We start from the raw sequence: 25,507 nt of genomic DNA on the forward strand, positions 1-25,507 counted from the left end.
AGCATGTAGACAAATCCCACTCCAGTTGCTTTTCTGACTGAATAATGATTCTGGTTTCATTACTAATACCATTCCTTGCATGAGCAATTTACATATCCTATAACATATATGAATCTTTCCAATCCTGTTTTTTTTCCCTACACCCTTTCTATGCTGCTATCTTCCATCATCTTGCCATAGAAATTAATTGAAAGTCAGAAGGCATCCGGTGCCTTTTAGTTTTGCAGTAAGTGATGGAGCACAGGTGCGTGGAAGAGGGACTGTAAGGTACAAATAGAATCAAAACAAACGAACAGTAAAGCCGAGTATTGTCTAGAGGGTTTTGAATAACCGTTAAGAGAAGAAAAACTAGAGTCTGGAACTAAAGATCAATACATGTGATAGGCCATAATAAGGGATGTGATAATTGAGAGAAGATAGACTAGTTTATTGGAAAAGCATATTGGACAAATGAGATGGCTAAGCAATGGGGTTTTCTGGCATCTGAAAGGATCATAAGAGCGAGACAGAAAAACATAGTGCCTTGGAAGCAAAGAGGAGGGAAAAGATTGGTTGAGGAACAGAGAACTGAAGTGAGAAGACCATGGATAAAAAGAGAGAACACAAAAGTCTTGGAAGGTAATGGGGAGCAGAAGAGGATAATAGGGAGGGTAATATAGAGGAGAAAACCTAGAGATACAACTTGTACAACAAAGATTGAGGGAGTATCAGAGGGGTAGCTGTGTTAGTCTGGATCTGTAAAAAGCAACAAAGAGTCCTGTGGCACTTTATAAATTAACAGATGTATTGGAACGTAAGCATGTGTCTGACAAAGTAGGTGTTCACCCACGAAAGCTTATACTCCAATACATCTGTTAATCTATAAGGTGCAACAGGACTCTTTTTGTTGCTTTTAACATAGATATAGATACAAATAAAAATATTCAGAATTGCTCGAGAGAGAACACTATGGTCAATACAGTCAACATTGAGTCTGAAAGTAAGGTTCTGGTCCTTAACTTTAAAACTATTCATTGACTAAACCCAGATTATTCTGTTATCTGTGATTGACATTCTATAGTTGACTACTCTGGATTTGTCAACAAGAAGGGCTATATTTATAGTGCACAACTTTCTCTATGGCTTTGGAATTCCCTCCATTTGCTTTCAGGACAAGATGCAGGCCTTGTCCCTTCCACACAGCTTTTTCAAAGGAAAGAAAGATGGGAGGATAAATTTTATATAATATGAGGGCAGAGTAGGGAGAAAATCCAGAAGATTTACAATGATTACACTTTGTGGTGGACCCACATAACTCTTTATGTTGCTTAGATACCTCACTCTGAATGCAGAGAAAGTTTTGTTTGCTGCTTATGGCATCAACAGTATCTACTTGTCTGTTTTTCTCTTTGGGAAACGCACTCAGTGCACTGAAAAAATGTTTTTATGACTTTGTTTGTTATAGCGACCAAAGGCATTTCATTGGTATCTAATATGTCGTTTACTAAGCATATTCACTGCAATAATGCAGTACTTGGTTTTGTAGGATTATATTAAATGGGAAAAAATACCATATCATAGTCCATAAACGTGACAAATGCAGGATATAGTTTTCTGATAGGTATCTAGCATTGACTATAATGAGGTTAACATGCATATTTGTTTAATTCTGAGAAGTTTCCCTTGATTGGGGGCTCTGTGTCCCATCTTCCCCTATGCCCAAAAAATTCCCTAACATTTCATTTTAAAACAACACCACTTCCTTAATTTGCAAAAAACATTTACAACAGTCTGACTTTGCTTCCTGTTTAAAATGTTTCATTCCAAGCTTTCAGTGTAACCTCTGAATTATGTCTTGCTAAGATTTTAAATTTTAACAGATTTACCTCTGCTGATGCTGCTATCAAGGTTTTAAAACATGACCTGACAACTAACAGCAGCATATTTGTTCTATAAAGAATTTAGTGTTTGCTCCTAACTTTTTTTTGTTTCTATTATTGTCATAAAAAGATTTAAAGTCCTCATTGTATTAGTGTGCAGAACATAAAACACAAAGCGCTTCCTGAAAGGTAATTTTCCAAGAATGAAAAATACAAGAATTGTGTTTGATTGTTTGGTCTTCTGTCATTCACAGTTGCATTAAAACAACCATTTTTCTATAACTATGAATGGCCTTAATCTTGAAAACTGACAGTTATAAATGAAAAGCAATAATAATTTGAAAGCAAAACCCTTCAGAAGTTCCACCAGGCTTCAGATGAATTTAAAAACAAGTCGATGCACAAAAAAGATGTTGCAGGGGGAAAAAAGAGGTAGAAATTAAATAAATGAATAACATTTAGAAGAGGCTTTGATTTGGCCAAAAGCTGCTCTGGTGACCACAGCCAGAACATTGTTTTATTTATCTTGAGGTAGGTGTGTGTGTGTGTGTGTGTGTGTGTGTGTGTGTGTGTGTGTGTATTTATATTTCACATGGCATAAGGAATAATCTTGTAAGCTGATTTATTTCCTAGGCCCTTATCCTGCAAGGTGGCTGGGAGTAGCAGAATCTGGGTCTTATATGAGTATAAGGTTGTGTCTTGCTATATGCCCGTTCATTGCTAATACAATGGGTCACTGATTCTGATTGAGGTGTCTGAGGGCTATTATTATATATTGATATAGCTAGATAAAAAGATATATGTCTGTCTGTGTGTACATACAAAGTCACACATCCAGTATATTTACTTTACTCTACTCTAAATTTGTTCAGATCATCCCTATCTAGCAGCAGGGACCTTACAGTGTATCTGCAGCAAGTATACCTCTGAAAACAATGAACTGCACTCAATTTAGACTATCAGAAAGGGAGGTGAGAATTGTGTGATAGATTTGGCAGGTTCAATACATTTTTTCTGTTTTGACTAAGTCCTTTTAAATTGTTTTTAAGGAGAGTTGAAATGTCTCGTAATACTCTGTCTAGTCTTGTTTTGCTATTGATTACAATAGCTGAACTCTTTAGGACTTCGATGTGAAGTAACATTTTAGGCCAAATCCCGTTTCCTTAATCATACTGCTTCCATAATTTTACCTTCCACTGAAGCGTGTATGACTCTGTGACATAGCATCTGCTAAGCACAACCTCAAAATGAGTAGTGGACTGAGGGATTCAATTTGAAATCAAAAGACCAGATATTTCCGAGGTCTCTAGGAAATGGCCCATCAACTTGAACAAGTGGTATTTCGTGCAGTTTTTCTGTAGGGTACCAGAAACAGTGGGCTATTTTCTGCTTTCATTGACACTGCTGTGATTCTAGAGATCAGCTACTGTAAACAATGCACTGAATGAACTTCATCCAGATTGACAGCAGTCTAGAAGGCGACAGAATCTGGCCCAGTACCTGTTTTTACAGGAAAAGAAGAGGTGGTAAACCCATGCATGCCTAGGTGCATGTAATGGCAGGTTACTTGAAGAAACAGTGCATGTGATATTCTAACATACCTGAACTTCCATAGGGAATGGAGGGATGTACTAGATAATCCCAATGGCCCTTTGCAGATGACTACGGTTGTAAGGAATGAACATTTGACTGTGGAGAGCTCTTCATTTTTATAAATTGTCAGAAGGTAGTTGCTGGTGTCATAAAATAGTGTGTTCAGTGATTTAAACTTATATCCATTGTTCTCTTTGGACACATTTATTTACTGTATAGATCGGGACGGGGCAAATTTTTTGGCTCGAGAGCCACATCAGATTTTGGAAATTATATGGAGGGCTGGTTAGGGGAGCCTGTGCTTCCCCAAACAGCCAGGCATAGCCTGGCCCTACTCCCCATTGAACCCCCCCCACTTCTTGTGCCCCGACAGTGCACCCCCCTCCCCTGGATTCCTGCCCCATCCACCCCCCCCTTCCCTGTCCCCCGCCCCAGGAGCTCACAGCCCTGTCGCCCAGAGCATTGTGCCAGCAGCACAGTGAACTGAGGCTGTGGGGAAGGGGGAACAGTGGGGGAGGGGCCGGGGTGAGCCTCCTGGGCCAGGAGCTCGGGGGCTGGGCAGGAGGGTCCCGCTGGGCGGATGTGGCTCGTGGGCCGTAGTTTGCCCATCTCTGGTATAGATTCTTCGAAGGAGTGTGAAACCTCATAATATCAGCCCTGATGCCTACGAAAGCATGGTCTTCTATTTACCCTGAGCTGTGCTGTAATTCTTAATGTTTTCTAAAGTGCTTTGAGATTATTTCTTGACAATTGTATAAGTTCATCCTATTATAGCACATAAATCATTTTAAATATGTGTTTTAGTACGGAGGCAATCAAGAACTACAGGCTGAGATGCAAAAGGGATATGCTGAGAACCAGAGATAGAAGAAAGCAACAAGAGGAAGGAGTATTTGGGGGTTGGTGCTGATGGAAGCATGAGAAGATATAGTAAGGATGAGAGCCAAGATAAAAAGAGTAAGAGAAGGGGGCGCTGACTTTGAAAGTGAACAAAGCAGTGTATTTCTCAGTCCTTGATGTTAACTCCCTTTTAGCATCAAGAAGTGTTAAAACTGTACATTAGGAGGAGCACACATCCCAAAATCATTGCTAAATTACATACTGGAGGAGACAAGAGCATTTGTTCAGCATGCTGCTGTACCTGTTCCAGTCCCTGGGAGCTGTCACCATGGTATTTCATGTATTCATCAAAGATTTTGCACTGTGCTTGCCAGGAAATATCATCTTAATTAGGGTTAGAGTGTGAAGTGCAAGGGGTGTGGGGAGGGGATGAGAGGAAGGGCAATGCTAATAGGTGAGATATAAAATATTTCTACTTTAATACAGATCAGGAGTATTGCAGAACAATTCTTCTGTTTGAACATAGTAATGGGGACCACTGAGAGTGTCCCAGGTATCATAAATTACATTAAATATTTCATATATAAAAGTCTGGTTATTGTAGCACATTCAGATGGGTGTGCCTGCAGTTCTCATCTAATTAGGTAACCATATGGAGACAAGTAACATCTCCATAAACAAAAACCAAGGAATGCAATTCCTTAGTGGCTTTCCTTGAGATTAGGTAACTTCAGAGGCACAGATTTGCTTTCCAACCCAACAGTTCATACTGTTGGGTAATGAGCTATCTTGCTTACATACACTAAGGATAATGGAAGTCCTTATTCACTGAAGTCAGTGGGACTATATTTTTCAGGTGTAGATTTGGAACATGAGGTCCTACACTATAACATGAGGTGTGGAAATAATTTCAAGCAGCCACAGTGTAAAAATATTCCAAGATCTACAAGTGAGCGATTTGGGGCAAGATACACAGGATTGTTTCCTCCTCCTCCTCAATATATTTGTTTCATTCTCCTTTTAAGTACATGTAATCTAATGCCAATTCAAGCTAAGATGAGTCGTCTTATTGATTTATATTGGCATTGTATTACAGTCATTGGAAAGTGTCATCTTGACTTTTCATTGACTTGTAATCTAAAGCCAATTTAAATTGAGAGACAGACACAGCTTGGCTTGAATTGGCATTAATTCATGCACTAAATGGTTTCTTTAGTGGTTATATTCCTCCACCACAAATGAAAACCATTCTACTGAGGATGGCAAGATCAGTGTTCAAAGGATGACTGGTGGATAGTTAGTGTGATGCTGATTTAAAACAAACAAAGAACCAAAAAAAGATTCCAGAGGCAATCCTGGCAATTACAGGTTGATAAATCTAACTTCAGTACTAAGCAAATTGGTTAAAACTATAGTAAAGAATAGGATAATTAAACACATAGATGAACACGATTTGTTGGGGAAGAGTCAACATGGCTTTTGTACAGGGAAATCATGCCTCACCAGTTTATTAGAATTCATTGAGGGGATCAAAAAACATGTGGACAAGGGTGATCCAGTGGATATAATGTACTTTGACCTTGTCAAAAACTTTCTCAAAAGTCCCTTACCAAAGGCTCTTAAGCAAAGTAAGGAGTCATGGGATAAGAGGGAAGGTTCTCTCATGGATCAGTAACTTGTTTAAAAGATAGGAAACAAAGGATAGGAATAAATGGTTAGTTTCACAGTGGAGAGCAGTAAATAGCGAGGTCCCCCTAGGTTCTGCACTGGAACCAGTGCTGTTCAACATATTCATAAATGTGGACAAGGAGGTAAAGAGTGAGGTGGCAAATTTTTGGAGATGATACAAAATTAGTCAAGATAGTTAAGTCCAAAGCTGACTGCAAAGAGTTACAAAAGGACATCACAAAACTGGGTGTCTGGGCAGGAGGTCGGATTAAATTCAGTGTTGATAAAAGCAATTTGGTGCACATTGGAAAATATAATTCCAACTATACATACAAAATGATTGGGTGTAAATTAGCCATTACCAAGAAATATTGAAGTCATTGGATAGGTCTCTGAAAACCCATCTGCTCAGTGTGCAGCGGCAGACAAAATAAAAACAACAAACAATGTTAGGATCCATTAGGAAAGGAATAGATAAGAAGACAGAAAATATCATAATGCCACTGTATAAATCCATGGTATGCACACACCTTGAATACTGCATGCAGTTCTGGTTGCTTCATTTCAGAAAAGATACGTCAGAATTGGAAAAAGTACAGAGAAGGCAACAAAAGTGATTAGGGGTATGGAACAGCTTCCATATTACGAGAGATCAAGAAGACTAGGACTGTTCAGCTTGGAAAAGATATGACTGGGGGATATGGTAGAGGTCTATAAAATCATCAATGGTTTGGAGAAAAAGGATGAGAAAGTGCTGTTTATCCCATCATATAACACATGAACCAGAGGTTACCCAATGAAATTAGCAGGCAACATGTTTGAAACAAAGCTAAGGAAGTACTTGACCCAGCACATAATCAACCTGTGGAGTTCATTGCCATAGGATGCTGTGGAAACCAAAATTATAACTGGGTTCAAAAAATTAACTAAGTTCATAGAGGATAGGTCCATCAATGACTGTTAGCGAAAATGGTCAGGAAGCAACCTCATACTCTGGGTGCCCCAGAAGCTGGGATTGAATAATGGGATGGACCCGTTGATAAATTGCCCTGCACTGTTCACTCTCTCTGAAGCATCTGGCACTGGTCGCTGCCAGAGACATGATACTGAGCTAGATGGACAATTGGTCTGATCAAGTATGGCCATTTTTATGTCCATTAAATTTAGCCACTGATGAGGTCAGTTGGAGGATAGACTGATAGCAATATTAAAGAGAGATGGTGGTGTAATTTGACATGATACATTGTATGTATGTTAAAAGTGTAGTGGTTAGTAACACAGGGCCACAAGGAGAGAAATTGCCCTGGTTTTTGCCTCAATGGGGAATTAGCAATCATTTTTAACTGACTTATCATTGATAGCAAGCAACTAAGCATCTGATGACCTAGGAGAAAATTATGTCCTCCACTGATGTCAGTAGGGCCAGGTTTTCACAGTATCAGTCCTTTGCCCCAAATGGTGAACACAGTAAGTGCTTGGCACGTGTTAGGTCTCTGTGTGGACAAGCTAGGGTATGAATCTGTAGTGCACTAAGTCAGTGCATGGAGCCTGCTATGTTGCACAAAAAGTTCTGTAGTGTGCTTTGACCTACTGCTGTTTCTCTTTTAGTGGTAGGTCAAAGTGCACTATGAGACTTCTAATGTACAGCAGCAGGGTCCACATAGCAAATTAGCATGTGGCAGACTAGTGTGCTATTGATTTAGACCCCAACTTGCCATGCACAAAGTCTCTGTATAGACAAGTCCTAACTAAGCAAAATTAAGGCTGAGCAATGTAACTACTAAAGTACAGTGTGTTCTCATTGTTTGACTAACTCTGCATGTGAATAATTAACAAATTGTTCACTGTTCTTTCCCATCCATTCACTGTCTAATAGATTATTTGAGGATAAGCAAGGGTATAGTGCTTTGTAAGACTTTCAAGATATTGATGAAGGTTTGATGCCCATATCAAATCTTATACCTTTTTGTTATTTCTTCCAATGCTTGGATTCAATAAAGTCTGCAGGAATACGGTGTTTATTGAAGATTGACATAATGGAAATTGATAAAAATGGTCAGTAATAAAATGCTAAGAATTATGATCTATTTTATGAAGTGCATTGTGAATTAAAACATGCCAAAGATCTTCTCTGGCCCATCCAAAAAACATTTTTGTTTTTCTGATCGAGATGTCTTTACACTACATCTAAAGACTGTGTGTGTGTGTGTAAGACATCTTTACTTATATTTATATAAAGTAATACATTACATATAAAATAAGGTATCATTAATATATTAATAATTATAAAACACTATATATAAACATATATTCATAATTATAATAGTGTAAATATATTATATCATAATTATGGGTATAATGTTAAATAGCATTTATTGTCTTTGTGTTGTGAGCATGTGCACGCTCACAGATGAAAAATGATGTTTCTATAAACACACACACTCACACACACACACGAAAAATGATGAGGTATGTATTATTATTAAAAGTAACCACCATATTCTCACTATTCCATAATATAACAGATCTGTCATCTTAAAAAAATTGTCATGCTATTTCACTGTAATTTACCTTTCGTCTAATTTCATCACATTATTCTTATTTAAATCACATACACTGCCGTCATCTATTCCTTTCTCTTTCACAGTGTGCTCTCTTTATCTGCCTATGGACTCTGTTCTTTGTTATCAATTGGCCATGCTGTACATATTCAGTCCTTTTTAATCTTTCTTCACAAATCATGCCCTACTGATTTATATTTGTTGCCGTTCTCCGAATTCCTTCACAAAGCTGCCAAGCCATTGAAGTAAATATACAGGGACCAAATCTCCCCTTCCACTGAAATCAACAGGAGTTTTACTGTTGACTCGAGTGGGATCAGGATTTGCCTCAGTTAAAACAGAGTTGAAACAAATAACAGGCTGGTATTGCAGTACTTCTCTCTTGCCCTTCACAGTCTTGAGCATCTGGTTGACTAAGTCTGGGAGTACAGAGTGTAAATGGCCTTGTCCTACAAGGAGTTGAGTGCCCTCAGGTCCTACTGACAGTAACAGGAGCAGAGGGTGCTCAGTACTTCTCTGGACAAGTTCAGCATCTTGCAGGTTCTGGCTCTATGAAAGCTGCTAGGTGAGATCTTTCCCTTCCTTGGTTATCTTTAAAAGGACAGTAATAAATTGAATCAATATCAAAGTGTTGAAATTTCTTCAAACCCTGTTAGTGGTGGCTGTTTGTTTATTCCACTGCCAGGATGCTAAAATAACACTGGTCATATCAATAGACTTCTGTATGGTTAACGTGCTGATCCCTGTTAAATATGCAACAACTGCCTAAAGGAAATTAAATGCCGTATTTGAGAGGAGGGTGTTTTTGTGGTTAAGACACTGGACTGAGACTCAGGAAATCAAGGTATAATTTCCAGTACTTCCACAGACTTCCTGTTTGAACTTGAGCAACTCAATTTCTCTGTGCTTTGGTTCCCCATCTGTGAATTGGGGATAATGATAATGATACTTCCTTTGTCTGTCCTGACTATATTTAGATGGCAAATTCTTTGGGCAGGGTCTCTTTCTTACTATTCGTCTGTAAAATGCCTGCCATTCCAATCACAATTGAGGCCCATAGGTGCTACCATAATACAACTAGATAAGACGTTTCCAGGTATTATTTAGGCAGCAAAATAACATGGCAGAAATGGTAGAAAATTGAGTTTTAACTGAACCCAAACCAGAAGTATTCCTATTGAATTATAGGCTAACATGTAAGTCATTGTCACCTCTTATGGGTTCCAGTATGCAAATATTTTCTTTCTTCTCTCCTGCCAGGAAATGACAACAGTGAAGCCCTTCCTGAGTCTATCCCATCCGCTCCTGGAACATTGCCTCATTTTATGCAGGAACCAAATGATGCTTACATCATTAAAAGCAACCCCATTGCCTTGCGATGCAAAGCCATGCCCGCTATGCAGATTTTCTTCAAGTGTAATGGTGAATGGGTCCACCAAAATGAGCATGTCTCTGAGGAAAGCATGGATGAAAGTACAGGTAAGAATGGGACTTACGTGTTCATGTGAAAATATCTTAGAATACATTACTTACTGGCAAAACACAAAAGGCAGAGGGGAGAAATAGGATGGAGAGAGAGAGTGTGAGATTTAGAAGGAAGAATAAAGGGCATCTCTTTCAGAAAGTTGAGGACAACAGCTCTTAAAAGACAGAAAGGGAGAGCCATGGATGGAGATAGTGTAGGAAAAGATTAGCCCTGAAATGTATAGCTGTAATTAACTATTCTGGCTGAATAGACACAGGGAAAGGGAGAGAGGAAAGGTGAGTGGGGCTGCAGGAAGTAATAAGTGTAAAGGGGAATGAAGTTTAATACAGTCAAAGTTTTAAAGAGGTGGTTAGGGGCTGGATCCTGCTGCTTTTCTTGCCGCAGATATCAATGAGAGCAGGATTAGGCCTTGAAAGAGAACGACTGAGGGGTTTGGAGAGAGCAAGAGTCCCTGGTATTGCAACTAAGACAAGTACTTGAACTACAAGTAGGGAATATCGGTGCCTTTACAGAACCCCTTGTCCCTACCCAGCAGGGATGAGCTTGGAAGTCTGTAGCAGTGCTACTAAACTGTATGGCTTGAATGCTTCCCCCCCCCCCCCCCCCGTGAGATATTTGGCAGCTAATGAAGTTAAGTGGGAGCATTGCATCTTGTAAAAGTGTGTGTCTGAAAATCGAGAGCAAAAAGGAAGAACGCTGAAAAATGATCAGCAGATTTTATCATGCTCCTATACCATCCTATAGCCCCTCTCATTTAGAGACATCTTGATAAGTATTGCAAACCAATTTAAAGCGGCACCCTCTTGTAATTTCACAATTCTGTTTTCTTTATTACCTTCTCTGCCTGTTAAATTCCAAGATTGCTAGGCAACTCCATGTCTTGGAAATAGCTGTGTAGATATAACATCCTCTCTGTCAGTACAATAAATTCCTTTTTGGGGGAAAAATGCCACCATTTAAAAAGAAGTTTCATATCTAAAATGCTGATGGTGTAAGGCATTCATGTGTAAGTGACAGATTCTGAAGAGATTACACACTAAAGGCTTTTTGTAAATGCTATTCAGGATGAATTTTAATCTTTACAGTTACCTTCTTGAAAAGCATTTAATAGGCATAACCTTTACATCCAAAGACATTTCTGAATCAATATAGAAGAAATGTCGTTCCTAAATGTTTTTCTTCCATATGGTTAATGAAAATGTGTCTTGTCCACACTGTAATTATGTTTTCTAAGCCTTGGACTAATAGCAAAATTGATTGAGAGAGCAACATAGATTTTTTTTTAAAATTGCACAGATAACATTGAGATTTTTGAATTTAGTGGCTCAGGCAGTTATAAATTGGATATAGAACCTAAAAATTGCAAGCTTGAATGCAGCCCAGCATTAGAACTGACCAAAAATTGTTATTTGAACATGGATATGATCAGAATCCTTTTTGTTTGGATTTTCATAATCCAAAATGCGAGTGAAGGCTGAGCCATAACCGTAAATGAAACTTTATTTTTTCATTTATCTCAAGTGTCTCAAAATAGTTGATAGGTATTTTAATCTTTTTGTATGTTTACATCTTGTTCTGAGACATTTAATGGCGGGGGATGGGAGTGGTGGAGAATGGATGGAAAGGTCAGCAGCCTTAAATTGAGGGATATACCTGGTGAATTTTTTTTCAGCTACTTGTTTATTGCCATTTTTGTAACTTAGTGTAAACTTTCCAAAAGCACATAAGTCCTGCTGACTTAAAAAAAAAATTTACTTCTGCTCTGTTTGTTGCTGAAAGTTATAATGCAGATGACCAGAGCAGATTTCCAGGTGTGCCTCTGTTCTGAGAATAGACATTTTAAATCTCTAGCAGAAAATGGTACCAGTCGAATCGCCAGTTCAAAAGCTAGAATGGAAGATTCCAATAATTCTGGGAACTATACTTGTGAAATAGTGGGTACATGTGTATTACAAAGGAGTCTATAAGTGTGAAGAACACTGCGTAATTGCCCAGATGTGTCTCTACAACCCTGCATGTTCCATCCCTTTGGGTTAAATCAGGTGGTACTGGTATCTCCTTTGTATACAATTTACAATATATGCTAAACTGGAGAATGCATTCAGTGCAAGATTTTAGGTCTTGGTATCTCCGCTCAAAGTGGAAGCTGTACTACTTTTGAGGTATATGGAATATTATTTATTGTTGTCTAAAGGGACTGCAAATTGTGGCATACTGTCACCATCTAATAAATACAATCTGATATAATACAAGTACACTTTAATCTTGTTGCTAGGATGAAGATGCAAAAGTCATTTTAGCTTCACTTAATCATTAGATTAAAAAAAAAGATAGTAAGAAATACGGCATCTCTTTTTTTAATTATCCATGTTTAAATTCCTGCTGCAGGTATTCTAGTCTGCAGGCACTAATCTGCAAAATGGATGGATGTACTCTTAGCTCAGGAAATCCAGTTGTGCTGTCTATGGTATTGGGTAATATGAGCTGTGAAGTCCCTTTTAATCTCAAAGTTTCTTTGCATTTTAATGAGATCCACAACATGTAAAACTGTATTTCTGTATCTAGCTTCTCAGTGACATAAAAATGACTTTAATTCTCCTTGTGTGGTCCACAGTTTCTGAGGTATTCTGTAATCTTCAACAATCGAGTTAACAAAGCATTCACCTCTCGGGACATGTGAGGAAAATGCCGCATGTCTGAAAGCATGTGACAGGTCATGAATGTGATTGCTTGTTCTGATTCCTGATATTTAATCCTGAATAGTATAATGGCTGCTACAGCGATTTGTCCTAGTTCTTATCTGCGTCACTCCTCCAAGGTTTAGACACTAGTAAGACAGTTATTGGCAGGCTGGCATAGCATTTTGGGTACTGGACAGCCTTCAGTTTTAGAGTGGTATTTGGAATTATGCCAAGAGTGCACCCTCATATTCAGAGATAGTCCCTAGAACTTGTGAAAGCAGATCATGTTAAATGGAAATGGGTCCTTTGCTCCCTGCCTTTCTGCTAGTAGTGAGTGTGACAATTGCTGAAGGGATAAAGAGAAAGATGATGCCCAAAAGCAGCAAAAACACACACTCCCCCTCCCCCCCAAAAAAACTTGAAATTTAATAACAAAGCAAGGAATATATATCTGCAGATTGCTCCCAGCAACTCCTAATCAGATGTACACAAGAAGTACTTTGCAGGAGTAGCAAAGGCATAGTGCTACTGATGGGTTTTATCTACAACTCATTATTACACTTGTATAAAAAGGTAGGAGGGACAGCTGGTGGTAGGCATTGGGCTTCCTTTGGCACTGCAATGAATATTAAATATGATTTTCCAGATCTGGGTATTACAAAGCAGAAATAATAGTCTTAGAATAAGACAGAGGTCTTTATTAATTTGAAGGGTAGAAATAGTATGAAGGAAGGATGGGCTTTTGGTTAAGGCTGAGACACAAGAGGACCCGGATGCCAGCCCAGCTCTGCCATAACCTCCTTGTGTGACCGTAGGCAAGTCACATCATCTCTCTCTGCTTTGGTTCCTGATTTGTAGTCTGGAGAGAGTCAAACTTCCTTTACCACACCGTATGTCTGTCTTACTCATTTTACAAGGTAGGGAGTGTACTATGGGTACAAACAATGCCTAGCACAATAAAGACCCAGTCTTAGGCCATGTCTACACTACGAGCTATGGGTGGGATTCCCCTGCTCATGTACTCATACTCCTCCTCTCAGTGAATTAGCATGAGTATGAACAGCAGCAGAGCAGTGGTAGTGGGGAGGCATGGCTGAGTACATATCCACTGCGATTGTATGTTGCTGCTAGTGCTACCATGGCTAATTATATTCACACTAGCTTGATGAGTATGTGCACACAAGCAGGGGAATAACAACTGGCTCACAGTGTGAGATGTAGCTTTAGTTGGGGCCTGTAGGTGCATCTGTAATAAAAACATTAAATTAAGGCATAACTTCTTTCTGATTTTTTTTATTTTCACTTGAAAATTCCAGAACATACCTCAAATTATTTTTAAAATACTTCATCTTTGGGGTTCCCAACAGGATCAGACCTGTGAAGAGTAACTAGAGTTTTCTTTTCTGATAAATAAAAGGATTACAGCAATAACTGCTGTCAGCATTTTTCTCATTTAAACAAATAAAGCTGACAAATGATGAAGTTCTGTGCTGCTGCGTTATGTTTAGTGCATACAGAGCAATTATTCATCTGCTGCCAGCATTAGTCTATCTGCAGCTAAACCATCCAACAGCACAGAAAGCTTATTAGCATATCAGTACCACAATCATAATTTTATATTCTGTAAGGCTGTACTGTATAACAAAAGATGACAGTTATAATTTGCACAATAATTTAAAGGGTTGGACTTTCAGTGATTATTAGAGTTATGCAAGTTATCAGGTACAATTCTGCTTGTGTTTATGACATACTAGCTTTTGTTTGCATGGACTTTGGGCTCTACCTATGACATTTCCTATGAACAATTTTGCTGGTATCTCTTGAGATGTAGGAGGTAGGTGGATATACCTTCTTGGTACTATTGATGAACTGCAGTACGTTTCTCCTGCCACAAATAGGACTACTTTGCCCAAGTTTTTCTAAAATAGTTGTAAATAGGATGGCACTCTGATGAAGAGAAAAGTATTTCTAAGCATTTCCCAAGTATTTTGGATGCCTCTCTTGGGACATCTTAAAGGGGTCTGATTGTTCAGGAAATGCTGAGCACCTGCCTTGTTAAAACCAGGAACTTTTAATGTATTTCTGCTTAGGCAGTCAAAAACATTAATCACTTTTGAAAAAAATTGGGTTCTAGGTTGGAGATAATGTATCTTAACAAAACTTAAGCCATAATTGGCTAAATCCAGAATGATGACGGCTCAAAATTTCATAGTAATAATCAGGAGTCATTTCCAGGCCCTTACTATTCACATTAGAAAGAGAATCTCTGTAAGTTGGTAACAGTACAGGGACTATGAAATACTTTAAGCAGTTCTGGAAGAGTTCAACTCTAACAAGTCGCTGCTGTATATAGCATGGCTTTATCATGTGCAGCATTAGGCAGATATATAATCTGAAAGTAATCTGATATGGCATCACACTTTGTCCAGCTAAGAGCTGCATTGGCAACTTGCCTTGATTCAGGACTGCCCAAGTGGAGCCTGTTGCAGCTGCCCTCATCTTTAAACCATAGGTCAACCTACATACATGGCTGAACATGCAAGGCTCCATTTCTCTGAGCTGTTCCAACTTTTCATCATGGAGCATGCAGTCTCATTGCCACAGTGCTGTGTTACAGAGAAGGGAAGCTGCTGATGGTACTGCAGAGCTCCCTGGGCTGTGTTTGATTCATAATCCCTTACTGTGTTTCCATCATGAGAGAAGATATAGGGAATCTTTATAAAACAGCTATTTTCAGAATTGCAACATCAGTGTGCGTATTTAAACAAAACAAACAAGAAAGATGTTCGCTTGCTTGTTACAGAATGAGCATTTGAGTGACTAATAGGGCTAATGAGATACCTTTATAAAAGATCACAGGTTAGGCCGTCCCATTGAGTAGTATGACAAAGCAAATAGAGTAAGCAAAAGAAAGTAAAATGTCCTCTAACAGCTGCTGGCAATTTTTGTTTTGCTTTACAGCATTTAAGGCTGATTTGACCTCCCCTCTAGTATTCCTGGTGGGCCTTATCTCTACTGTTTACTGAAGGAACAGGTTGACTTCCTAATGCCTTTCAGAAGTGAAATACCCAGCTGTTAATGATGCCTGAGATTAAGTGGAAGCCAATTTATGGAGTTCAGGTTTAGAAATTCCTTGCTGCTTTATAAACTTCACAGGCTTGAAATATTTTGAGATTGCGTTTCCATTCATTTCCAGCCAAGGGGAAATAAGTATCTCAGGAGGGCACAGGAGAGGAGAGAGAAAAAAGTAGCAGGAATGAATGTGCTCCATTTTCAAATTAATGCTTTTATGACCAGCTATCTTTCAAATTATTTGTGATATCTTTTTGCTGGGTTTGGATTATATCTCCACTCCCCCAGATTGTCCTACACTTGAGTGTCAAAGATGTGGCTAACAGCCACAGCCTATCAGTCTAGGGAGGGAAGAATGCGTGGACACTGACTCTCCTCTCAGTCTTGTCTAGGAAAAGAGAACCTTCCAGTTCCACTGCTAGTTTAAAGGAGAAGAGAATCAGGGCCACACTTTGTAGTGTAATGTTGTTATTTTCCCCTCTCTGATTTATGGCTATCCTTAACATATCATTTTACCCTAGAGGTGAGATGGTATCTTTCTTGAATCAAGCTGGAAATATCTGGGGTCCCCTGAAATGCCCTTTGCAAACAACAGAAAGAGAATGTTAGACAAGATGACGCAAAGCAATCTCTGGCCATAGCGACAATAAGATGAAAGCAATCACATTTAAAGGGTATTTGTAGGGGAGTGGACACAACCACAGTATCTACTTCTGTGAAGTGTAACTATACATGAAAACAGTTTTCCTGATGGCCTCGGTATTAGAGCTGGTTTAAAAAAAAAAAAAGGCAAATGTTTAGATTTCCACAAGATTTTTAATGGAAAAGTATTGAAATGAATCATTTAGTCTTATTTCATTTTGATTAGGTAAAAACATTTAGTTTAATTACATTGTAAGTCAAAATGAAATTAAACTAAAAGTATAATATATACATTACAATATTGTTAATTTATTTTCAATATTACTGAAACAAATATTTTGATATTTCCAAATTGAAATGGTTCAGAATTTCCATTCTGTGAAAAAATTTGAAATACTGGCTTCATTCCAAATTGAAACAAAAACGAATTTCAAAAAGTCATAATTTCCTATAGGTCAGAAATTCAGTTTTCTAACAGACTCTGCTTACTACCTTCTCCATTCTCTTGCAGTAGCTCAATAGAAGTGGATTATGGGATTTTTATTTCCTATGGCATTTGGCAGCTTTGCTAGCTTCATGGCTTTTCATTTGCTTTCATCCTCCGTCCAATTGTTCTTCTTCGAGTGCTGTCGCTGTGGGTGCTCCACTGTAGGTAAGCAAGAAGCTCTGCAGCTGCCTGTGGAGCAAGGCAGTAAACCCTCTCCCTCACACTCCCCTGCCAAGGCAGAACCGACCCGGAGCCCGGCTTCACCCTCTCTGGAGCAGAGGCAAGAAGCTCTGCAGCTGCTTATGGAGCAGGGCAGTAAATCCGCTCCCTTGCCAGGTCAGAACTGACCGGGACCCCTGCTTCACCCTCTCACGTGAAGCTGCAGGAAGCCCTAATGTCTCCTCTCAGAGACACTCAAGAGGGTAAAGGATCTCCTGCAGAGTCTTTACTCTTGGTGCTGTCAGCGCCAAAAGCAGGCAACTCTGACTGCCCCTGCACTTTACAAGCAGTTCTTACGGGGCTCAAAAGCAGGGACCTGACTTCCCACAGCGGGAAGCTCTCCTCGGCACCGGTTCCCCCGGCACTGACAATGGACCCGGTGCTGACAATGCGTTCCACCCCTGGCACTGAGCCTGCTTGCTACCCCCGCACAGATTCAGACCCCCTGCGGGGCTCTCACAAACGGCTCTTGGCTCCTGCAAAAGTAAAACTAAAATCACTCCAGGTTGCGGCTCAGACTTCATGCTCTGCAGCACACCAGCCTAGGGAGCAGCAACAATTTCTGCATCAGCTGGATATCTCTATGGCCCCTCAGGCTGACTCTCCACTCCTGGACAGGGAGCACTCACTCTTTGAACAGCAGCTCTCCCCACATGACCTGGATACTTTCACTGATAATGAGAACAGCACAGAGCAGCAAGCAGAGTTCTCCCTGCCTGAGTCTTCCCCCCCCAACCAGAGCCATACATGCTCCAAGACATGGGGCATCATAAGAATCAGCCTCAGTTTCCCTACTTTGCCCCCCAGTGGCCAGGAACCATTTTTTTTTCTTACCCAGTGCCCTGGCCTCAGTGATACCTGTGGTTGGCTCCTGCCACCGCTTCTCCTTGAGCCCCTTCTATCAGACCGCTAGCTCATCCTATGCCAATATCCTCAGCTCTATCAATATCTAGAGCTTCTGAACCCCCTTCTGAAGACGTGGGCTATGATCCATTCCCTGTTTTACTGGCTCCTGCCTCGCCATCAGCCACAGAAGTCGCCCTTATGCCTCCACCTCCACAAAACATGGACGACTTAATGCAATTCCAGGAACTTTTTATGAGAATGACACTCAGCCAGGACATCCCTTTGGAGGAAGTCCAGGAGACACAACATAGGTTTCTCAAAATCCTCCAACCATCTGCACCTTAAAAGAAAGCACTACCCATAGAGAAAGCTCTCCTAGAACCAGCTGGTACTCTCTAGCAGACCCCACCTCCATTCCACCAACATGCAAGAAAGCTCTACATAAATACTACATGCCCTTGAGGGACATCGATTTCTTATTCTCCCACCTACAACCCAATTCTATTGTGGTTGATGCAGTGATGCACAGAACAAAGCAGCCACACTACCCGCCCACTCTGCAGGACAAGGACCTCAAACATCTTGACCTCCTGGACTGCAAGGTTTATACTCTACTTTTCAATTTAGAATTGAAAATTTATGCTACCTTCCTTGCAAGCTATGACCATGACAACTACAACAAGCTCTTTGATTTGCCTCCCATATACCGGAGGACAGGAGAGCAGACTTCCAGTTAGTCCTCGTCGAAGGCCAGTTGGTGTCTAGGATGGTACTACAACCATCCATGGACGTGACTGATCCAGCAGCCCGCACCACTGCAGTGATGATATGCTGGTCTTCTTGGCTCTTGGCATCCGGTGTCCCCAAAGATCTCCAGTCCAAAGTGGACAGTCTCCTCTTAGACAAAGATAACCTCTTCCCCCCCCGCCCCCAAAAAAGGGGGGGGGATGAAATCTTTCACACTATGAAAGATTCCAGAGCCACTTGGTGCATGTTGGGCATATACCCATCCCTCATCAGGAGACAGTGGTATCAACCTTACCAAAGGCCCAGTGCACAACAATATCACCGACTCCAGTCCCTGTATGATACTGGGAAAAACTGCAACAGACCTAGATGCAGGCAAAGCCAGGTGCAACCAACTACTTCCCACCCAAACAATTTTGAAGTACTGGTCGGGGGTATATGCAACCACCCCTTGACTCCACCTCCTATTTGCCCATTTGGCTACCGCCTCCAGACTTTCCACCATGTTTGGCAACAGATCACGCAGGACCACTGGGTCCTGGAAATAGCTCATTCAGGTTACTCTATCCCTTTCCTATTTCCCTGCCCACCCTTTCCCCTTCCCCATCCCTCTTAGGGACCCCTCTCATGAGCATCTTCTCTGCATGGAAATGGCTCATCTTCTCCACCTAGATGCAGTCGAACATGTGCTGACGCAACGTCGGGGAAAAGGATTCTACTCCCAAAAGAAAGGCGGTGGGTGAAGACCTATATTGGACCTACGCCAGCTGAACAAGTTTGTACATGTACAAAAATTCAAGATGGTCACGTTAGGCACAATAATACCCACACTGCACAGGGGAACCGGTTCACAGCCCTCACTCTACAAGATGCCTGTTTCCATATATACGTTCATCCAACTCAGCAGACATAGTTTCTGCATAACACTGACTCCGCCACCAAACGTATTGGCCTCCCTACATTGATAGACAAAATCAGAGAACCTATGCATGGACGTTCCCTTCCACTCACACTCCCCAGTACTCATGCTGACCACAGTCACTTCCCAGATAGATTGCAGAGCGCACTTAGGGTGACCACAAGGCACAGGGCTGCTGGTCCCTATCAGAGGTGTGTCTGCACATCAGTCTCCTAGAACTCTGGGCTGTCAGGCAGGGAGGACCACAATCTCACTCCCTATGCACAACAGCCATTAAACTATGGAATTGGCACATACATCATCACATAAAAGTCACTGCTTCCTACCTGCCCATGTGTCACAACACTACCGCTGACAAACTCAGCAGACACTTCTCCGAGAAAAACGAATGAGAATTACATCCCTTGATACCCCGACAGCTCTCCTGCCACTGGGGCACTCCATCGATAGACCTGTTTGCCACTCCTCAAAACTGCAAATGCTATCTATCTTGCTCCAGAGCGGGACTTGGAAACGCACTTCATTCCTTGGAACAGCTCCCTCATGTACGCTTTTCCACGGATTCCACTCATACACAGAGTTCTACACAACATCACAGAGGACAAGGCCTGGGTCATACTTATTGCCCCAGCTTGGCCCAAGCAGACATGGTATCCTTACCTGCTACGCATGTCCATCCGTCCTCCCCGTACTCTCCCCGACAGACCACATCTCCTCTCCTAGAACTGTGGTTGGCTTCCTCATCCGCAGCTGTGGAAACTCCATCAGATGGTGGTGTTCTTTCATGGTTTCAGTCTCACGAATTAGCCTGCTCAGAACAGGTCCACCATGTCCTCCTGCACGGAGAAGGGACTCCATTCCTAAGACTTACCTGCAAAAGTGGAAATGCTTCTCCATCTGGTGCTTCCACAGATGCCTAACACCCCAGACTGCAACCGTCCCTGACATCTTTTTGAACTAAAACAGGGACGGTTGCAGTTTTTACTTTTAAAACTTTTACTCAGTTTTATCAGAGTATGCCTCGCGGCCTTTACCACCTTCCATGACACTCTGGATGGCTATTCGTTTTGCACGCCCTACCATGAAACGTTTCCTCATGGGCCTGCGGAGTCTCTATCCTGAGATTCATTCACTAGTAGCCTCCTGGAGTCTCAACCTAGTTCTCTGTGCTCTTATGAAACCCCTTTTTGAGCCCCTGGCTACCTCATCCCTGCTCCACATGTCCAGGAAAGGGGCTTTCTTGGTTGCCGTAACGTCAGCAAGAAGGGTTGGTGAAATAAGCGCCCTGATGTCCTACCCTCCCTACACCATTTTCTCTAAACACAAGCTTACCATATAAACCCGCCCCAAATTCCTCCCCAAGGTGGTGTCTACCATCCACCTTAACCAGTCAATATACTTGCCTGTATTCCATCCCAGCCCTCACATGACACCACAGGAAGCTGCATCACATACCCTCGAAGTCCAATGGGCCCGTGCAGTCTATCTTGACAGAACTAAACCATTTTGTGAATCCCCTAGGCCTTTGTTTCTACTACCAAGAGATCAAAGTATGATGCTATCTCTAAGCAAAGACTCTCCAAGCAGATCTCCGCCTGCATCAGATCCTACTGTCAGACCCAGAATATTCAACCACCAGAGGATGTTAGGACTCATTTTACTAGAGCAATGTCAGCATCCATTGCCTTCCTCCACAGCGTACCTGTTACAGACATATGCAAGGCAGTCATGTGGACATTTTGACCACACATTTGCCAAACATTATGCTATCACATGGGATACCGCAGCAGACACTATAGTCGGCCATACAGTACTGTCTAGCTTTGTTCCTCACACAACTCCAAAATCCCACCAACCATAGTGGGTACTGCTTCACATTCACCTACAGTGGAGCACCCACAGGGACAGCACTCGAAGAAAGTTACTCATCTTGCAGTAACTGACGTTCTTAGAGATGTGTGTCCCTGTGGGTGCTCCACTCCCTACCCTCCTCCTCTCTCCTTTGGAGTACTAGTATGATTTCTCCACGGTAGAGAAGGCACTGAGGAGGGTGCGGGACGGATGCACTCAAGAAGATTCCAATGGGATGGGAGATACCAACTGAGTGCATGTGTCCCAACCAGGCACTGCTACCGAAAATCTCTGATCAACAGCGCTGGGATGCACCATCACCTACAGTGGTGCATCCACAGGGACACGCATCTCGAAGAACTTCAGTTACTGCAAGGTGAGTAACTTTCTCTTCTGTGCTTTTGTGGAACTGGAAATATGAGGATATCGCTGTTGCTATATACTGTGTGTGTGTGTGTGTGTGTGTGTTGGTTCTGATGAGAAATATCACCTTTCTTGTTCATCCCCTGGAACTCTATGAACTCCTGAAACCCGCAAAAGAATCCTCATAATGAATTGTCTCTCTGCTACTGCCTCCTCTTCTTCCCAGTCCCATTTTGCTAGAACCAGAGTTAAAACCTCCTGAGTCTTCAAAGGAGACCATCTCTACTCTCACACACAGTGTTTCTTATATTAAGTAAAACAGCTGTGGTAGCAGCAGCATGTAACAAATGTCAGATCTCACTAAGTATGTCCCATACATGCCCTCAAGCCTGATGTCAAGCACCTCTGGGTTAAAGGAAGCTCCTGCTGAATATCTCCAATGCCCAGCAGATTATGAATGGTAGACTATAGCAATTAGAGAACAGTTAGCTCTCTTTCTGTTTGTTCTTAATTAGGCAATCCTTTCTCCTGGTCACTGTCTCACTCTTTTCTCACTTCTTTCCAAGTTATTTGCATCTTTCTGGTAATGAAAATGAGCCTCCTATAATACTGTAAAAGTTGAAAATGCACCTTTTTGCTAATGCTTCTCCTAGAACTAGTGCAAATTTGAGGAAATATTTGTAAACTTTTTTCTGATGTATTATCAGCACAGATTATTCATTCCCAAAATCACTGGGAATTGTATGCCCAAACAGAACCAGTGCTAGAATTTTCATCTGGGTAAAATGTATGGTCCGAGTTACAACTTGTGTCCAGTACACCTTACTCTTCATTAGCTCACATAATAATATGGAAGATCCCTGTTTGCCTTAAAATAATTTATGCTGTTTGTTCCCACAATAAGATATGTTCTACCAACTCTAAAATACGATGATCAGTGCATTTAATGCCCACTATAATTATTATGGACTAGGAGATTGAAGAAGGACTAATCCCTGAAGAACTGTCTAAGGACAGACAGACATAAGTGGGCATAGGTTAGGGAACGAGGAATAACAATATATACATCAGCTAGATTTACCCTAGTTAGCACAGCATCAATGGGTCTTTAAGAGGGACTTAAATGTAGGACCGCAGATGAACTCAGGGTGGTTGTACCATGCATAGGGGCTTGTGGAAAGAGTCTGAATAAAACAAACAAGATGCTTGTCTGAATGGTATGAACACCATCATCTGTGATAACTGTAAAGAAAGACAATGCTTTAAAATGGTGGCTCATTTACTTAACCCATCAATACAAGAAAGACTGGTCAGCTGGCAGGGCATTCTCCATCAGACCTTGGGATCTCACTTCTCCCCAGGACTGCAGCAGCCAGACTTAGACAGACACCCTGGTGCACAGTGCAAGGCTCACATTTTCTCCCTTCCTCATGAGTGTGGGTGGGTTGTAACTTTGGCAGGGATTCAGTGGGGCAGTCAATCAGTTCTTTTCATACTTATGTTGTCTCTGGGTGTTTAATTTGATCAGACGTTAATTGACTGGCCTGTCAGTGTATTTTCAGTAGATTGTCAAGAGGGCTGGATGGGGATGCACTTTTATTGTAGTTTATAAACAAATCAAATCAGTAAATAAAAACATTGGGAAAGCAAAGGCACAAAAGAAAAGGTTTTTAAGGCAGATATTACATTGTTGAAAGCCCAAACTCGGTCAGTAATGCTTCTGACTTGTGCATTCTGACCTACTCAGCTGTTTGGATTTAATTAGCAGTAATATGTTATTGTCAAACTAATTAAAGCTTTGCCTTGATTAAAAATGGAATTGGTTAATTAAAGAGAAAAGGTTTGGCCAACTTTTGCTTTATGCCTGAGTAAGATGTCCTGTATCAGCTAATTTCCTATATCTTTCCTATTCAGGCTTGAAGGTTCGAGAGGTGTTCATCAACGTGACAAGGCAGCAAGTGGAGGATTTTCATGGGCCAGAAGATTACTGGTGTCAGTGTGTTGCGTGGAGCCATTTAGGGACCTCAAAAAGTAGGAAGGCATCAGTCCGCATAGCCTGTAAGTGGAATCAGTGTATGCTATTCACACTTTTGCTGTTATGCTAGGGTTAAAGGTAACCGGGCACTAGGAAAGTATTGTTGTCATTGCTAGCGCTCCCTGTGAAATACTACAGGAGTGTCAGAGAAAACACACCATATTTGTTCTGGTGCTGCCTTGTCTGAGCTCCTTTTTTATTTTAATGTTGGTTGATGATTTTCTTTGAAGTGTACTCAGCAAGTCTGTTTCTCTTAGAGATTCTGCTTGGATTGCATGCATACAGGTGTCATAACAATGCAATGCAAAAGAAATATTAATGTAAATTGAAAACCTACTGGAATATGCCCTATTGCTCTGTGCTGATGACAAGGATCTAAAGACATCTGCAGAAGCATTTAACAATGTATATCTGCTACATTTTACAGAAAAAATATGCAAGAATACATTAGAGGCTTTTGTGTTCTGCTATTCTAAATCTGCTTTGGAATATTGAAACACATCATTGATTGTGTGGGCTGATGTGGGGGAAGCAGGATGAGAACAGGAAAATGGGGTGGGTTTTTTTTTAAATTATACAGTCACCAGAAAACAAATGAGAAGAAAGATCTACAAAGAATAGGGATAAAAACATCCCTATTAGAACTGAGACTAGGGTACAGCCTGCCAGACATTTCAGAGTCCCTGGAAAGAAGAGATTGTTCCTTGTGGGAACAAACATATCATTTACAATAAAAAAATTAAATAAGAAGAGCCCTTGTTTTTAAGACATTAAAAGAGCTATTGAAGAAAAGGTCAGATAAGTCTAACGAAGAGGTTATTCATCTCACGTGTGAACTGGGCTAATATTCTACTGCCTGGTACTTTTATAGAGACTGTCTTTCTTCATGTGGCAACAAGAAGTTGTTCCTTATTTTGGTGTTTTCACATTTTGACATTGGCTTGGAAAACCAGGAGCTGTTACTCCTAAGGTCATGCCATCTACTGCACTTAAAAAATATAGTGACAAGTGCAACATATCCTTCCCAAAGTGAGAGACATTGTGAAGAGGATCAAAACTTCTTGTATTATAATATAGCCAACAGTAATCTACTTCAGCAGCTATACTGTAAATTAGTGCCAGGGTTGTGAATCTGGCTAACTTGCCAAGGCTAACTGAATTCTGTATTCTAGATGTGTATAACATATTAGCTCTGGTCAAAAATTTTTGCTGTGCTTGTCAAAATTTTAAATACAGTAGAACCTCAGAGTTATGAATATCAGAGTTATGAACTGACCAGTCAACCCCACACCTGATTTGGAACTGGAAGTACACAATTAGGCAGCAGCAGCAGACCAACAACAACAACAAAAAAAGGCAAATACAGGACTATTGTACTGCTAAAAAATAAATGGAAAGTTTTTAAAAAAAATTTTTTTGATAAGATAAGGAAACAGTTTCTGTGCTTGTTTCATTTAAATTATGATGGTTAAAAGCAGCATTTTTCTTCCACATAGTAAAGTTTCAAAGCTGTATTAAGGCAGTGTTGAGTTGTAAACTTTTGAAAGATCAACCATAATGAGGTGTTCACAACTCTGAGGTTCTGCTGTACCTCCAGTATTTTTCATGAAAAACTTCAACTGTTTTCTGTCCTGCAGT

At 40.8% G+C, this 25,507-nt stretch overlaps 1 protein-coding gene across 4 annotated transcripts in view; it reads left to right on the plus strand.

The window, feature by feature from the left end:
• Positions 1-25,507, plus strand: part of UNC5D (unc-5 netrin receptor D) — a 321,538-nt gene that overhangs the window by 154,437 nt on the left and 141,594 nt on the right. For 3 of the 4 annotated variants that reach the window (XM_030552139.1, XM_030552140.1, XM_030552142.1), the window contains exons 2-3: positions 9,782-10,000; positions 23,749-23,892. In XM_030552139.1, the coding sequence (XP_030407999.1) occupies positions 9,782-10,000; positions 23,749-23,892 (363 nt within the window). The remainder of the gene's footprint in view (positions 1-9,781; positions 10,001-23,748; positions 23,893-25,507) is intronic. The other variant, XM_030552141.1, reaches the window with a different exon arrangement.

Source organism: Gopherus evgoodei, chromosome 2 (assembly GCF_007399415.2).
Source record: "Gopherus evgoodei ecotype Sinaloan lineage chromosome 2, rGopEvg1_v1.p, whole genome shotgun sequence".
Taxonomy (NCBI): domain Eukaryota; kingdom Metazoa; phylum Chordata; order Testudines; family Testudinidae; genus Gopherus; species Gopherus evgoodei.